A 15016-nucleotide genomic window follows, 5' to 3' on the forward strand; every position below is an offset into this window, starting at 1 on the left:
CTGGACTATGTCTTCACATCAAGAAACACATGCATATAAATATTTATATGAAAGGAAATAAATTTGTGGACCAGAATTTATTCTTAAACATGATGAAGTTGGGTTTGTCTTCTAGTCTTTAAGAAGGTTGCTAGTCGGAACCTACTAAATGTTTTTTTACCTTGCAGTTTGAAAGCCACTGCCTTAAATGATCCTTGGCCCAGTTTGGTTCTAGATTAGCATTTCATTTCTCGCTGGCATGAAATGTGTAGTTTCAGGACAGTGTGGGGTGAGAGGTGAGAATCAGAATTATAGGTTCAAATGGGTTTGAATTCAAGCTGTGTGCTCCAAAGCAATTTATGCTGTGATCCTCTATTTCCCCATTTGTGAAAAGGGGAAACTTCATGGAGATTGGTTTTCTGAGAATTAAGAGAGAATCAGATATGTGACTTTCTCACATATGCTACAAACACTCCTGCAACCACAAACCACCACTGCAAAAGTTACGCTCATTGCCAAATTTACCAAGAAAAGGTATGTGAGTTAACCATCCTGGCTAACACAGTGAAACCCCATCTCTACTAAAAATACAAAAAATTAGCCGGGCATGGTGGTGGGCGGCTGAAGCAGGAAGAATGGTGTGAACCCAGGAGGCAGAGCTTGCAGTGAGCCGAGATCACGCCACTGCATTCCAGCCTGGGCCACAGAGTGAGTCTCCGTCTCAAAAAAAAAAAAAAAAAAGAATTTATCTGATGAATTGACAAATACACTTGTTTAATACAACCTCCATCAGAAAAGGGAATGCTTGTATACTGTTGGTGGGAATGTAAATAAGTACAGCCTCTATGGAAAACAGTATGGACATTTCTCAAAGAACTGAGAATAGAACTACCATTCCATCCAGCAATCTCACTATTGAGTATCTACCCAAAGGAAAAGAAATCATACCAAAAGGACGCCTGCACTTGTATGTTTCTTACAGCACCATTCACAATAGCAAAGATGTGGAGTCAATGCCCATCAATGGACAGATGATGGGATAAAGAAAATGTGGCATATATACATAATAGAATACTGTTCAGTCTTAAAACAGAATGAAATAATGTGTTTTGCAGCATCATGGATGGAACTGGAGGCTGTTATTTTAAGTGAAACAGCTCCAAAGCAGACAAATACTGCATGTTTTCACTTATAAGTGGGAGCTAAAACATGTCTCCACATGGACATAGAAAGTGGAATGATAGACAACGGAGACTTGGAAGGGTGAGGGTAAGAGGGTGGGGGCATGAGGGTAGGAGGGTGGGGGACGGTGTGGATGATGAGAAATTACTTAACGGATACAGTGGGTGTTGGATACACTAAAAGCCCTAACTTCACCATTGTGCAGTATATCCATATAACAAAATTAGACTTGTATCTTATAAATGTATATAACTAAAAAAAAACCTCCATCAAGATAGAGAACATTACCATCATCCCAGAAAGTTACCTTGAGCCCCTTCCCAGTCAGTCCCTGTTCCTGACCCCCCCAGAGGCAATCACATCATATTTTCCACATATATCAGTGTTGCCTGTTCCAGAACTTCACATAAATCGACTCATACAGTATTTGTTTTTTATGCAAGTCTTCTTTTACTTTTCATAATGTGGGATTTATCTGTGTTGTGTCTATCAGTGTCTTGTTCCTTTTGGTTGCTGATTTCATAGTATGATTAGAATCTATGATATGAATATTGATGGACACCTGGGCAGTTTCCACTTTTTGACTATTTGAGTAAAGCTGCTATGGACGTTATTGCACGAGCCCTTTTGTGGACACGTTTTTAGTTTCTTGTATAATCAACTAGGAGTGGAATTACTGGGTCATTCATAGAGTTTGGTATACGTTTAATTTTTAGAAAATTGCCAGACCTTTTCCCCAAATTGTTGAACCATTTATACTCCCACCAATAATGTATGAGAGCTCTGCCTGCTCCATATCCTCAACAGCATTTGTTGTCTGTATGCCCTGGTTTCTTTTTTTCAGTGGAGAGTTGATTAAAGAAAGCATTCGTTTGTGTTTGCCAGGAATCACACCATCTTGACCTCTCTGTAGGCAGCCCCTAATCTGTGCCACGACCCTGCGTGGGACTGTGGTACCAGCCCTAACACAGTTCTGTCAGGGGCCCCACCACACATAGGGGCCACACATAAGGGCCTGGCTTTCAGAGGACATTTCCATCTTAAAAGGGAATGTAGGGGCTGGGCACAGTGGCTTACACCTGTAATCCTAGCACTTTGGGAGGCCAAGGTGGGTGGATCACTTGAGGTCAGGACCAGCCTGGCCAACATGGTGAAACCCCCATCTCTACTGAAAATACAAAAAATTAGCCAGTTGTGGTGGCGTGGGCCTGTAGTACCAGCTACTCGGGGGGCTGAGACAGGAGACTCGCTTGAATCTGGGAGGCAGAGGTCGCAGCGAGCTGAGATCATGCCGCTGCACTCCAGCCTGGGCGACAGAGTGAGACTCCGGAAAAAAAAAAGGGAATGCAGGAAGAATTGATAGCATTTAATGAGCACCCATGGTGTCTGTACTAGGCCATTTACATAAATCTATTTTACTCTCTACAAAAACTTTACAAGAGAGTCATTCTCACTTTAAAAATGAGGCAACCAAGGCTAAAAAGGATTGATGGTTGCCAAGGTCACCTGTGGTCAGATGTGATGGTGACAGTGATGATGGTGATGATAAAAATTGTAGACATCGTAAGTGCCAGGTACTGTGCTAAACGCTGTGTTTGAGCTATCTCATTTCTTATTGTCATCCAATGGTAGGTGTGCTGAACTCTACTTCACAGAAAAAGAAAATAGATTTGGAGCAGTTAGGCAACTTGCCCAAAGTCACATAGTGAGCAAGTGGCAGCATTGGGATTGGAACTCGGCCAGCCGAATTGCTAATGCCTGGGCTTTTAAGCACGCCACCAGTGGCACATTTTATGTACCTTCCATGCTGCTAGCACAATGTATGGATTCTTCTCTTACTAACCTAGGCCTAGTTGTTCGGTTCATTCAACATTCCTCTCCCAGGCTTGGTCCTCTGTGCAGCAGCAGTGTGCTAAGCTGCCTCGTGCCCTGCCTTTGAAGCGTGAAAGTTGTACTGGGGAGATAAGGCCCATGTAGACAAAATAATTAGAGATATCGGGCCATATAATGCAAGCACATGATATGATAAAGGGAGACCGGGCTGGTGATACATTGCATGGAAGCTGGTTAAACCCGAAAGAAGCCCTTCTCTTGGTTGCTCTGCATTATATTAACTACTGTACAGCAGAGACATACGTCCAGAGCTAGCACACAGCAAGTTAATTAGTGGACTTACGTAGTCCAGGCAATATAAATTGAAGATTGTACTGACAGATAGCCTCAGTACAGCAGATGGCACTTAACATTGTCAGGCATTGTGCCAAATGCCTTACACTTCCTTGCATTGAATCTTGACAAGGTGCGTGTGTGTATGTGTACATGTATATGTGTGTGTTTTCCTGTGTTCTTGTTCTGGGTTGTGGAGGCAGGTGCTGACTAGAATGAGGTTATCATAACCCTTTTAAAACAGATGAAATCTGAGTGTCAGATTTCTAATAAATTGCCCAAAGCTACATGGCTAATACATGTTAGAGTGGGATTTGAACCCAGGTCTGCCTGCCTAAAAAGCTGAACATGCTCAAAGCCTACACAATATTGAAACGTAATCGTGTTTTAACCCTTTGAAGAGTGGTTTCACACCTGTGGGGCTAATTACACCTTGCTGTGACTGGCACCTATTTTGAACTTAAGAAACACTTCCTGGGTAAAAAAAAGCACCAGAGTGATGCTTTCCAAGAGGTGTCCTAGGAGCTTTGGGGTGCCAGTCATGTGTTTTACGTGTTCCACACCCCTCCCTTCAGTTGGAGCAGCTCTGTTTTTCTCTATTTTACGTTGTGGTATTTGGCCCACCAATTTTATTAGGAAATAAGCATTCTGTTGTGTTTGAAAACAAATGATGTAGAAGATCAGCTCACTCCATTCCTAGTCTGTACCAGACACCAGCATTAACTGTGATTCAATGCCTTTAATGACACGGAGTATTGAATACTTCTGTATGGCTGAGCGCTTGAATGGTGGCCAGCACTGCATTGTAATGGAGTAACTGGAATCCTGGGGGTTAAAAAGAGGCTGCCAGGTGTGGTAGTGATCATGGCGATTCTGGGTACATGGAAAATACGTGCCTTGAAACCTGTGTCTTGCCTCATTACCTGCTTAGGACTTGGAGACGTATCTTTTGCGTCCTCATTTCATTTGGAGTATATGCCATACATTCTCAGAGCAGTCCACTGTTGTGTGCTAGCAGGTGCTTGAAAACTAAAGGAAAAAAAACAAGATCCCCTCAACCCAGAGTCACACCATAGAGAATGATTGGAATGTTCAGTGCAGTTACCTTGGGGCCACTGGAAGTGCTATTGTAGGGCAGGAAGGGCAGGTCCCTTTAGGGGCATTAAGTTATAAATATGGGACAGTTCAGGAACTGAATGTGAAAGTATGTGTGTGTGTCTTTGACCCGACTCCAAGTTTATGGCTGCGTGCCTCAGGCATTGAGTGACAAGGAAGAGCTGGAGGCTGTATGGTTGGATCAAATACAGTCCAGCATTCTGATTCCTGAGCCTGTCCCAGTTTTGGCATTGAAAGTCCCATGTCATAGGCAAACTGGGATGGTTGGCCACCCTCCATGGCCCTGGAGCCCATACCCTCACTGCTGCTCAGCTCAACTACGGCAGCAGCCCCTGAGCTGCCTCCCTTGTGCTAGCCCTGCCCTCCACAGTGCCATTAGTCACTAGAGCCCTTTTGGAAACAGATCTGACCTTCTTAAGAATGAAAGAAAGTCCTTGGCAATGGTATTTGCTGTGCGCTTATAGCCATGTCACATGAGCCCTATGTTGTAGCCACTCTGGACATGCCATTTTTTGGCACCCACAAATTAGTGCCAATCGTAGTTATACCAAACCTCTGTCCTGCCTTGCTGGACACCAGAGCATGCCACAAACCTCCACGGCCTTGACAGGGAGAAAGGGAACAAGTACCTTGATAAGATCTATTAATGGAGGAATAATTACTGTGTTTCTTCTTTGGGTTTTTTTTTTGAGACAGAGTCTGGCTCTATTGCCCAAGCTGGGGTACAGCGGAGAGATCTCACTTCACTGCAACCTCCACCTCCTGAGTTCAAGTGATTCTCTTGCCTCAGCCTCCCGAGTAGCTGGGATTACAGGGCTACACCACGATGCCCGGCAAATTTTTGTATTAGTAGAGACAGGGTTTCACCATGTTGGCCAGGCTGGTCTCAAACTCCTGACCTCAACTAATCTGCCCACCTTGGCCTCCCAAAGTGCTGGGATTACAAGCATGAGCCACCGCATCCTGGCCTGTGTGTTTCTGTATGTTCACATACAACATAGTCCATGTTTCACGTAAGCGTCACAATCGCTGTGCAACGTCGGAATTATGAATCCTGTTCTACAGGTGAGGTGAGAGAGCCCTGTGATGTGCCCACACCATACAGGTAGTGAAACCAGTGAGCTGGAATTCAAAACGAGGCCTGCCCACCTGTCTGAGGTCCAGTGCCTCACCACTGCTCTGTGGGAGCCTCTCATGCGTGGGCATTAGGAGAAGGTCCATCTCAGGACTGCCGAGTCACAGTGCTAGGCCTGCCTCAGATTCCGGGCTTGGAAGGAATGCAGTCCTTGGTTATGGTGGTTGTGGCTTCCTATGTGTGTGGAGGAGAGCTGCAGGGAGGAGGGGTGTCAGGGAGTGTGTGTTCCAGAGGAGTCCTGTAAGCAAAGGAAGAGAGGACCTCCGTCCTGGGAACAGGGTTATCAGCAATACTTTATTATTTGTGTTTTCCCTTCAGTCCATCAGAAAATCCTGCACACCACCCGTTCTTGGTGGAACTGTGGCCTCTGGTGAGTCCAGCTGGGCTGGCCTCAGATGACGACCCACCGGGGCAGCCTTGCTGCCTTAGTCCCCTGTGGTCACTGATTCAGCGGATCGCGTGTATCCTGGACTTGAGAGTGCTGATAAGGCAGTTCATCTTTGATATCCCTTTCATCCCTCATGACAGCCACCACATTGCGTTTCCTAGAATTTGGCTGAGTTCCCACTACCGGGGAAGGCTCAGGGCTGGAGTGTCTGGAAAAGTCAACCATGGCCATGAGACAGGCAGGCTAACCCCAGATGAGGGCGATGTTGCTGTAGTTAGCCCGCAGCTGTAGCTAGGGGTGGGGCCACCTGTAGTCACTGGGCAGGAAATGGAAAAGTAGGGCCCCTAAGGAGGAATGCTGTAGTCACTGGAGCTGATTCCAGTGACTTTTCTTGGACAGGTTTCTGCAATCCCTTCTGCTGTCGTTGGCCTGGGACACTCAAGTGAGGCTGTGGGACAAGGCTTGCCAAGAGCCCGGAGAGAGAGTACCTAGTACTTAGTGAGTATGTCCTGAGTTCTTGGTCCCGCACCACACTTGTCTAATTTTTCCCCTCACAGCAACCCAATAAGATGCGATGTTCCCATTTTAGAGATGAGGCAGCTGAGGCTCAGAGGCTCAGGAACTTGCCTCTGCTGGAAAGTGGCTGGGGTTCTGGAGCAGGTGATGTGGACTCCAGAGCCAGTCTCCGTGTGTCACGCTGCCTGACACACTTCTGCTTGTGTGGTCTCTGGTGGATGATATCTACCCTTTTTCCCCTTGGGACCCTGGGGACTGTGCGTGATGCTCTCAGGGAGCTGGGCAGATGTGGCTTTTCTCAGGGCCTAAGTGCTGGAGGTGCTGAGTGGATCTGGGTGTAAAACAGACATTCTTGGGTTATTGAGTCAGAGCCTCTCCCTGACCTCTGACCTGTTCCGCTTCACTTCAGTGCTGTTCTCCCACCGGGAATGGGGTTGAGTGTTGACAAACATGCCAATAAGTGAACCCCTGGGGAAATTAATTGCCTTGTATCCTTTGAGAAGGTTGTGGCAGGGCAGCAGAAGACTGGCGGTGCTGCTCGCGGTTGGCAGTCACCTGGGGATGCGCCTTGCCTGCTCCACCAGCCCCTGTCCCGCTGCAGGCTCCGCGCCTCTTCAGCACTTTAATTCTGTGCCACACAATGGGGCCCTTCCCCATAGTCGGTGGTATTATCACCCAGGATCTGGATGTTTCCTGTCTACACTGCTGTTTCCTGGAGGGTAGGAACTGCACCTTCCCAGTGACACATGACAGTCTTCACCCATCTGTGTCTGTGGCTCCTTTCTGGAGTCTCACTTCTCCTCTCTCCTGCTCTCTCAGAGCTTTTCTGTGGCATGAGTGACCTGACTCTTGTCGTACATACATGCTCTGGGGTCAGCGTTCTTTTGCATTCTAATAAGCCTGAGATCCTTTGAAGGGGGCACTTGCTTGGCTTATTCACCAGGCCTCTTAGTTTGTAGTGAATTGGACCTCATTCTACTCCATTACTTCACCCCTTTGATCTTGCTGCAGGACATGGGCCTCATAATATGCAAACATTAGAAAGTGAATTTAGTACTGCAATTGCAATACGCAAACATTATATGCAAACATGATATACAAACATTAGAAAGTAAATTTAATACTGTGATCGCAATTTGGTGTTCTGGGGGTAGGAGGAACAGGATGGAGGCATGGACCCCTGGCATGGGGCTTGCTGAAAGCACTGAGGAGATAGTCAGCTCTCAGGAGGGGTGAGTACATCGTTGGATGTAACTGTCTTATTGTTGATTGAATTATAAAAGTAATGCATATGTGATGGAATACTACTCAGCCATAAAAAGGAACAAATTAATGGCATTCGTAGCAACCTGGATAGGACTAGAGACCGTTATTCTAAGTGAAGTAACTCAGAAATGGAAAACCAAACATCATATGTTCTCACTCATAATTGGGAACTAAGCTATGAGGATGCAAAGGCATAAGAATAATACAGTGGACTTTGGAGACTCAGAGGAAAGGATGGGAAGGGAGCGAGGGGTTTAAAAAAAACTACCCCATGAGTTTCTGGTTTTAATAAAGCTCTTGAGAATTAAAAAAATAACAATAATGTAAAGGTGTATGGCATGAAATTAGACTATATACAATGTCTGTAGAGATAAGTGAATCCCACTGGCCACCCCTTACCCACAGATATTCCTGGAGGGACTTGGAGTTTTGAGTCTTGGTGGTTCCTGGAAGAGTTTTGCCCAAAATTAATAGTGGCCCTTCCTTTCTCTGCAGAACACGGAGAGTTCCTGGCTCTGGACCTTGGAGGGACCAACTTCCGTGTGCTTTGGGTGAAAGTAACGGACAATGGGCTTCAGAAGGTGGAGATGGAGAACCAGATCTATGCCATCCCCGAGGACATCATGCGAGGCAGTGGCACCCAGGTATGACCCTTCTCTCAGGGTGGCCCCTGGTGACAAAAACTTCCTTGGGATGTTCTTTCTGCACTTTCTCCAGCCGCTCCCAGTGTTTGGATAGGCAGTCATCCAAGACACTTGTGGATGCCAGCACAGCTGTAAGGGCTCCCTCTCGGCCGGAGCTCAGGCTGTTCTGGTTGTATTTTATACCCAACATGTACTCGTATTAAAAGGAGTGACTAGAGAAGAAGTATTAAATCCAAGTGAGGCACTGTTCAGTGTTGTCACATCTTGGGCCTCAGGACTTGGAAGAGGTCAAGCCCTCTGACTCCTGGTCTGCTGTTCTCTCTCCCACACAAGGCTCCCTCCTGGGAAAGGAATTTCTGACCATGAGTAGAACACGCGGGGTAGATATTTTTAGACTCATTTTGTCTTTGGGGTGGCCTTGAGGTAAACCTGCTTTCCTTGTTATCATGCTGGGGTTGGAGAAGGGAGGCTGCTTCCCTAGGGCTGTGGGCATTTGAGCTTTACCGAAGTTGTCACGTGTCTCCAGTATAACATCAGGAGGGACACAAAGGGTAGAGGCCCTTCCACTGCCTCTCCTATGCCTGCACCAAGCTGAGGTATTAAAGAGGTTGGTCCCTGTATTCAGGCACTCTAGCTATGTGATTCTGGGCAGATGATAGGGCTTGGCAGAGCCTCAGTTTATTCATCTGTAAAAAGGGATGATAATATACAGATTATGGTGTAGATTAGAGGAGATGATACCTGTTAAGTATTTGCTTAGTCCTGGTGCATAATCTAGTGCTCTGTTTTTTCACAGGGGTTTTTGTCTGTTTATCTAATAGCTTCTTGTGCTATCACTCTCTGTGGCTAGTAAATGCATTGTTCCCTGTTGGGGGATGTGGTTGCCTTTTCTTCCCATTGCCTCAATCTCCTGCCTTGGGCCACATCCCCCAGATGATAAATATTTAAGAAACAAGATAAGACAAAACCAACAAACAAAATAACATCTGAAGTTTGGCTATGATTATGTAAAAGACTTGTGACTTTTACATAATGATGTGTTAGGTGGATTTTTAAGTTTTACAAGAACAGCACCCTCCCTGTTGCTTGAACCCTGACAGCATGCAGGGCCCGGGCACCTTGCAGTCCCTGCAGCATCATCCTTAGAGCCTGGCAAGGACAATGAAGTGCATTGCTGCCAATTGAGAAAAAGAATCCATTTTAAACATTCAAGATGTGAGTGAAGTTTTTCTTGAAAAACTTAACCTTAATCGCTCAGACCACCTAGTTAGAGGGTATCAAGAAAATCTACTCTCATGCAATATATAAGCAAAACATTTTAGTCTGGATTAAAAACAAAAAACAACTATGAGACCCACCTTGAAGAACATTAAAACTGCTGGGATGTTAGAAAGATTTTGAGTAAGTGGAAAAAATGCTATCTAAAAATAAAACAGAAAGAAAACTAGAAGAAAATATAGGTATCTTTGATCCTAAGGAATAGAAAGACTACTATACCTAAAAGCAGCAGAAAACACTTGGAAAAAAGGCTGAAAGGAAGTTCATTGTGGCTATTTTAGTAGTGGAATTACTGGTGCTATATTTTCCCCATATTTCCCCCCCCTTTTTTGGTATTCGGTATCAGTATTTTACTTAAAGGAAAATAAATGGATTGTAAAAATACAATTTAGTTGAAACTAAGAACAAATGTTGAAATCCCAAACTTGCGAAGGTTTTTGAAGAATTGTGAACCTGGGCAATGGGGGTCCCTGGGTAAAGTCTGTCGTCCAGCACATTAACTTCTCCTGAAGACCAGTGGATTGCAAACCTGAATATCAGCCACTTAAGATTTTAAAAGTATATCTTGTGGAAAGGGAAGTGAGGAGGTTTTCAGACCAGTAAGGAAAAGGAAACCATTTTAATTTCATAAAATGATGCCCTTTGAGCCTTTTTATGACAGGAAGGTGTTAACTCTTTCTCTGCATCTTACCCTTAGATCCTCCTCAAAGAGGACGAGATAGTCTTTCAATTCAAGGAAGCAGAAGGTCTCCTCTTCTCACCTGAGAAAAGATATAGGTTCTTTGAACCCAGCACTAGCCAGTGGAACTTCTTGCAGCAATGGAACTGTCTTCTGTCTTCCCTGTGCAATGTGATAGGTACTGACCCCGTGACATCGAGCCCTTGAAGTGTGGCTGGTGTGACTGAGGAACTGAATTTTTAAGGTCTTTTCTTTTCTTTTTTTGAGACAGTCTCATTCTGTCACCCAAGCTGGAGTGCAGTGGCACCATCCTGGCTCACTGCAACTTCTGCCCCCCAGGTTCAAGCGATTCTCCTTCCTCAGCCTCCCGAGTAGCTGGGACTACAGGTGTGCACCACCAGGCCCGGCTAATTTTTTGAATTTTTAGCAGAGACAGCTAATTTTTTGAATCACCATGTTGGCTTTGAACTTCTGACCTCAAGTGATCCACCCGCCTTGGCCTCCCAAAGTGCTGGGATTGTAGGCAGGAGCCACCGCACCGGCCTGTTTTAAAAATTCTAATTAATTGACATAGCCACAGAAGGCCAGTGGCTACTGTATTGGGCAGAGCAGTATTTAATGCTTCTTTGCGGCCTATTTTTCTCTACCTTCCTATGTTAGGAGCGCAACTGGAAGGAAAGCAGTGATCAGAGCTGGGGGAGGAGAAACCATTTTGCTTTTCCCCCTTCTAACCCCCTCTCTTTGCATAACTTCTGCAACTCTCTCTCTTTTTTTTTTTGGATAAAAACTATTTGTACTAAAGATCATTTTGACTAGAGTACCAGGAAGAAGGTGCTGGAAATTTGTTTAATATACGTACCATATAATTCAACTCCAGTCACCTTCCCGACAGAATAGAATTTGCTGAATATTTCCCTATTTTCATGTTAAAATACTTGAACTCTGTTCAAGGGAGTTGGCTCACCTGCACTGGTGATCCCCATGGCAAGAGAGCCTTGTCCTCCCCAGCCTTTGCTCTTGAAAATGTTTTGGTTTGGAGGTCGAAGGTTCAGCCTCAGCTGTTGTTAACTTTGCATGGGATCAGACAGAGGGACAGACAGAATGGATGCGGGAAGTTTAGTTAGATCTGGCCATCTTCCAGATTGTGGTGGCCTTGTCTTCCTGGGTCCCTTCTGCTGACCATACCCTAGGCATCAGGAGAGCCAACAGGTCTGTCAGCTTTCCTCTCCCAGCCTCTCAGTTCCTTTATAAATGTAAATACTTTCTGTAGTTTGGCATAGTGGTTCTCAAACTACTGTTCCAGGATCACCTGGAGGGCGGAGGCCTTGCTAACAGATGACTGGGTCCCACCCCCAGAGTTTCTGCTACAGTCAGTCTAGGGGGGGCCCTAGACCCTAGAATGTGCATTTCTAACATGTTCCCAGGTGATGGGGCTGAGGTTGCTGCTCCAGGAGCATACTTTGAAAAGCCACGGTTTAGTTGAATCTTCTTACTCCTTCCTGGATAGGAAAAGGATAGCTGTCCTCTTACCCACCTTGGCTTTTAGATTTTGCCACGTAGTCAACCTGGCCCTTGGAATCTGCCCAGCCTCTTTGGCCTATGCTTACTTTTTACACCAGAATGCCTCTGGTCTCAGCCCTCAAACACCTAGAGGGGTCAGCAGCTTCTCTTTGAGGGTGTAGCGGGGGCAAGAATGAAGCCAGGAGATTGTGGGCTTTGGAGCTGATTGAAAGCCTGGTTTATTGTGAATACTGCTTTTCTAAGGCTTAGGAGCTCTGGGTCCTGCACAGTGAGTGTGTGTGGTCATGGTTGTGAGGTTGCTCACCCACAAAACGCTATTTATTTCTCAGCGCTCTTCATGAACTTACTGGATGTTCTGTTTAGAAAGTTAGAAAACAAAGATAACTTCTTTGAATTGCCCTCAGATTAGTTTTCTAGAATGGAGAAGAAAATGTAAAAATTGCTTGTTTTTGTTAAGTTGGTTCATAGAATGCCAACAGACAATGTTATCCCCGCAAACCACCCCCCACCCCATCACCAGAGACAGGGATACTAAAATACTTCTTGGCAGCAAGATAGGCTGGCCTTTCTGGTACGGTCGTCAACTGGGCATCCATGTCAATGGGTTTCTGACAGGGCCACCAAAGAATGTTCTGTTCCCCAGGCATGCAGTGACTTTGTGATTAATGTTGGCCATGATTTCCCCTACCTCACAGGGTTATCTTGACAGCAGTTTAGATAAATGGCTTAAGTAGAGGACAATATTTAGTGGGCAAAAACTAATGTTAAGCCTTTATATGTATTGACTCATGTACTCCTTTTCATAACTCCATGAGGACAGGTCCAGTTATAATTCCCTTTTTGTAGATGAGCAAATGAAGATATCAGAGGAGATAATGGGTTTTGCACACATTCAGCTAGTTACGTGCTGAGCCAGAAGTGCATGCCCTTAATCTCTATGCTGTTCGACCTCTCTGCTTACCACCCTGTCATGTGTCCTTAGCTGTTTGACCACATTGCCGAATGCCTGGCTAACTTCATGGATAAGCTACAAATCAAAGACAAGAAGCTCCCATTGGGTTTTACTTTCTCATTCCCCTGCCACCAGACTAAACTAGACGAGGTAAGATGGGCTCTTTGGACACTTTTGTTGGGGCTGGGAGGGCCAAGAGGGACTTCTGAGCCACCTGCTGTGGTGTTGGTGGTAGCACTGGAGGATTGTGGAGATGAAGTTCTGCCTCTCTGGGTGACTGTGTATGTCAGTGTGGGGGCTGGTGAAGAAATATTTGGGGGGTTGGGAGTGCTCTTTATCACTCTGTCTCCCACACACATTGCACAGTATCCTTATCCCATCCACAGTGAGAACTCAGGAACTCCCCAGTCTAAAGTGTTGTGATAAAGACACTTGGAAGAAAGATGCTTGGAGAGTTACTGATGTAAGGAAACAAGTACAGTCATGTATTGCTTAACAATGGGGACATGTGCTGAGAAATGCTTTATTAGGTGATTTCACTTATGTGTAAACATCATTGAGTGCACTTACACAAACCGAGATGGTACAGACTACTACTACACACCTAGGCTGTATGGGACTGCCTGTTACTCCTAGGCCACAAATCTGTATAGCATGCTACTGTACTGAATGCTATAGGCAATTGTGACACAGTGATATCTGTGTATCTAAACTAGGCAATAGTAACTATCGAGCTCTATTATAATCTTGTTACCACCACAGTATACACAATCTGTCATTGACTGAAACATTGTTATAGGGCACGTCACTGTGTCTTGTAGTGACGGTTGTCCTGAGTTTCTTTTTCCGGGGCTAGCCAGGAAGTAATACAAATATTCAACCACGACTTTATCCCAGTGGCAGAGGTCTCTGCCAATGACGGAGGTTTGAGGGGTATGGTGTGAGTTTCAGTTTTAGTGGGAAATCAGTATTCACTCCTTGGTCCTTTCCCAGAGTTTCCTGGTCTCATGGACCAAGGGATTCAAGTGCAGTGGAGTGGAAGGCAGAGACGTTGTGACTTTGATCCGGAAGGCCATCCAGCGGAGAGGGGTGAGTAGGGTGGCAGGAGCTTGGGGTCTGTGGGCTTTTCTGGGTCCACCCTGAAGACTCCTTGAATGTCCTTGACTCATCATGATCTGCTTGTGTGGAGCTTAAGGAGAGGTTCTCATTTCCCTGACACAAGTACTCAATAATTTTGCATATGATCTGCTGCTTTGGGGTTTTTTAGATTATTGCAATGGATAAATAATCTTAGCCTTGGCACAAGAAAAACTCTTTAGTTCTTAACCTGAAGAAGACTTGAATATCATTTCTAAGTAAGAAAGTTGGAATGATGTTGACATGGGGGTGGAATGGTACAGAGAGAGAATCAGTTAAAAGTCTTATTACAGGAGGAGTTCTGGGGAGGGAAGGGGAAAGAGAGAGGGAGAGGGAGAGAAGGAGGAGGTAGAAGAGGAGGAGTGATGTACAGCTGGTGTTAGGAAAGTTGCCCTCTGTGATTATGAAGGTCAGAGCCCTCCCTTTTATCTCCACAGGACTTTGATATCGACATTGTGGCTGTGGTGAATGACACAGTTGGGACCATGATGACCTGTGGTTATGATGACCACAACTGTGAGATTGGTCTCATTGTGGGTGAGTGAATACTGGGCATGAGGGCCCGTGCTGGCCAAGAGATGGGGGTGTGGGCCGGAAAGGGAGAAGGGGCCCATGGGTTGGTTGTTCCTTTGGTTCATATTAGGAGATAATAGTCCAATCACTTTGGAGAGCTGAACAGGGACTCATGGAGTTGGGGGTGGCAGAAGATTAGACCATGTATTGTGATACCCCCAGAGTCTGCAGTGAGAAATCCCAGCCACCCTGGCCGGGCAGTCTTGGGACAGTAGTGTAAGAGGGAAGAGGGATGGGAAGGGGCTGGAGCAGGTGTGTGCATAGCCATCCCTTGTTTTGGCAGGCACGGGCAGCAACGCCTGCTACATGGAAGAGATGCGCCACATTGACATGGTGGAAGGTGACGAGGGGCGGATGTGTATCAATATGGAGTGGGGGGCCTTCGGGGACGATGGCTCGCTCAATGACATTCGCACTGAGTTTGACCAGGAGATTGACATGGGCTCGCTGAACCCTGGGAAGCAACTGTGAGTAGGCCTTTCCT

The 15016-nt window shown here is 45.8% G+C and overlaps 1 protein-coding gene across 2 annotated transcripts in view; it reads left to right on the plus strand.

Annotated features, from left to right (window-relative positions):
* HK2 (hexokinase 2) overlaps positions 1-15016 on the plus strand; it is a 57026-nt gene that overhangs the window by 23564 nt on the left and 18446 nt on the right. Inside the window, exons 2-7 of one of the 2 annotated variants that reach the window (XM_010379270.2) lie at positions 6366-6464; positions 8244-8392; positions 12853-12972; positions 13816-13911; positions 14397-14496; positions 14816-14999. In XM_010379270.2, the coding sequence (XP_010377572.1) occupies positions 8336-8392; positions 12853-12972; positions 13816-13911; positions 14397-14496; positions 14816-14999 (557 nt within the window). In that variant the 5' untranslated portion in view covers positions 6366-6464; positions 8244-8335. The remainder of the gene's footprint in view (positions 1-6365; positions 6465-8243; positions 8393-12852; positions 12973-13815; positions 13912-14396; positions 14497-14815; positions 15000-15016) is intronic. The other variant, XM_010379269.2, reaches the window with a different exon arrangement.

This window comes from Rhinopithecus roxellana, chromosome 17 (genome assembly GCF_007565055.1).
Source record: "Rhinopithecus roxellana isolate Shanxi Qingling chromosome 17, ASM756505v1, whole genome shotgun sequence".
Classification (NCBI taxonomy): Eukaryota; Metazoa; Chordata; class Mammalia; order Primates; family Cercopithecidae; genus Rhinopithecus; species Rhinopithecus roxellana.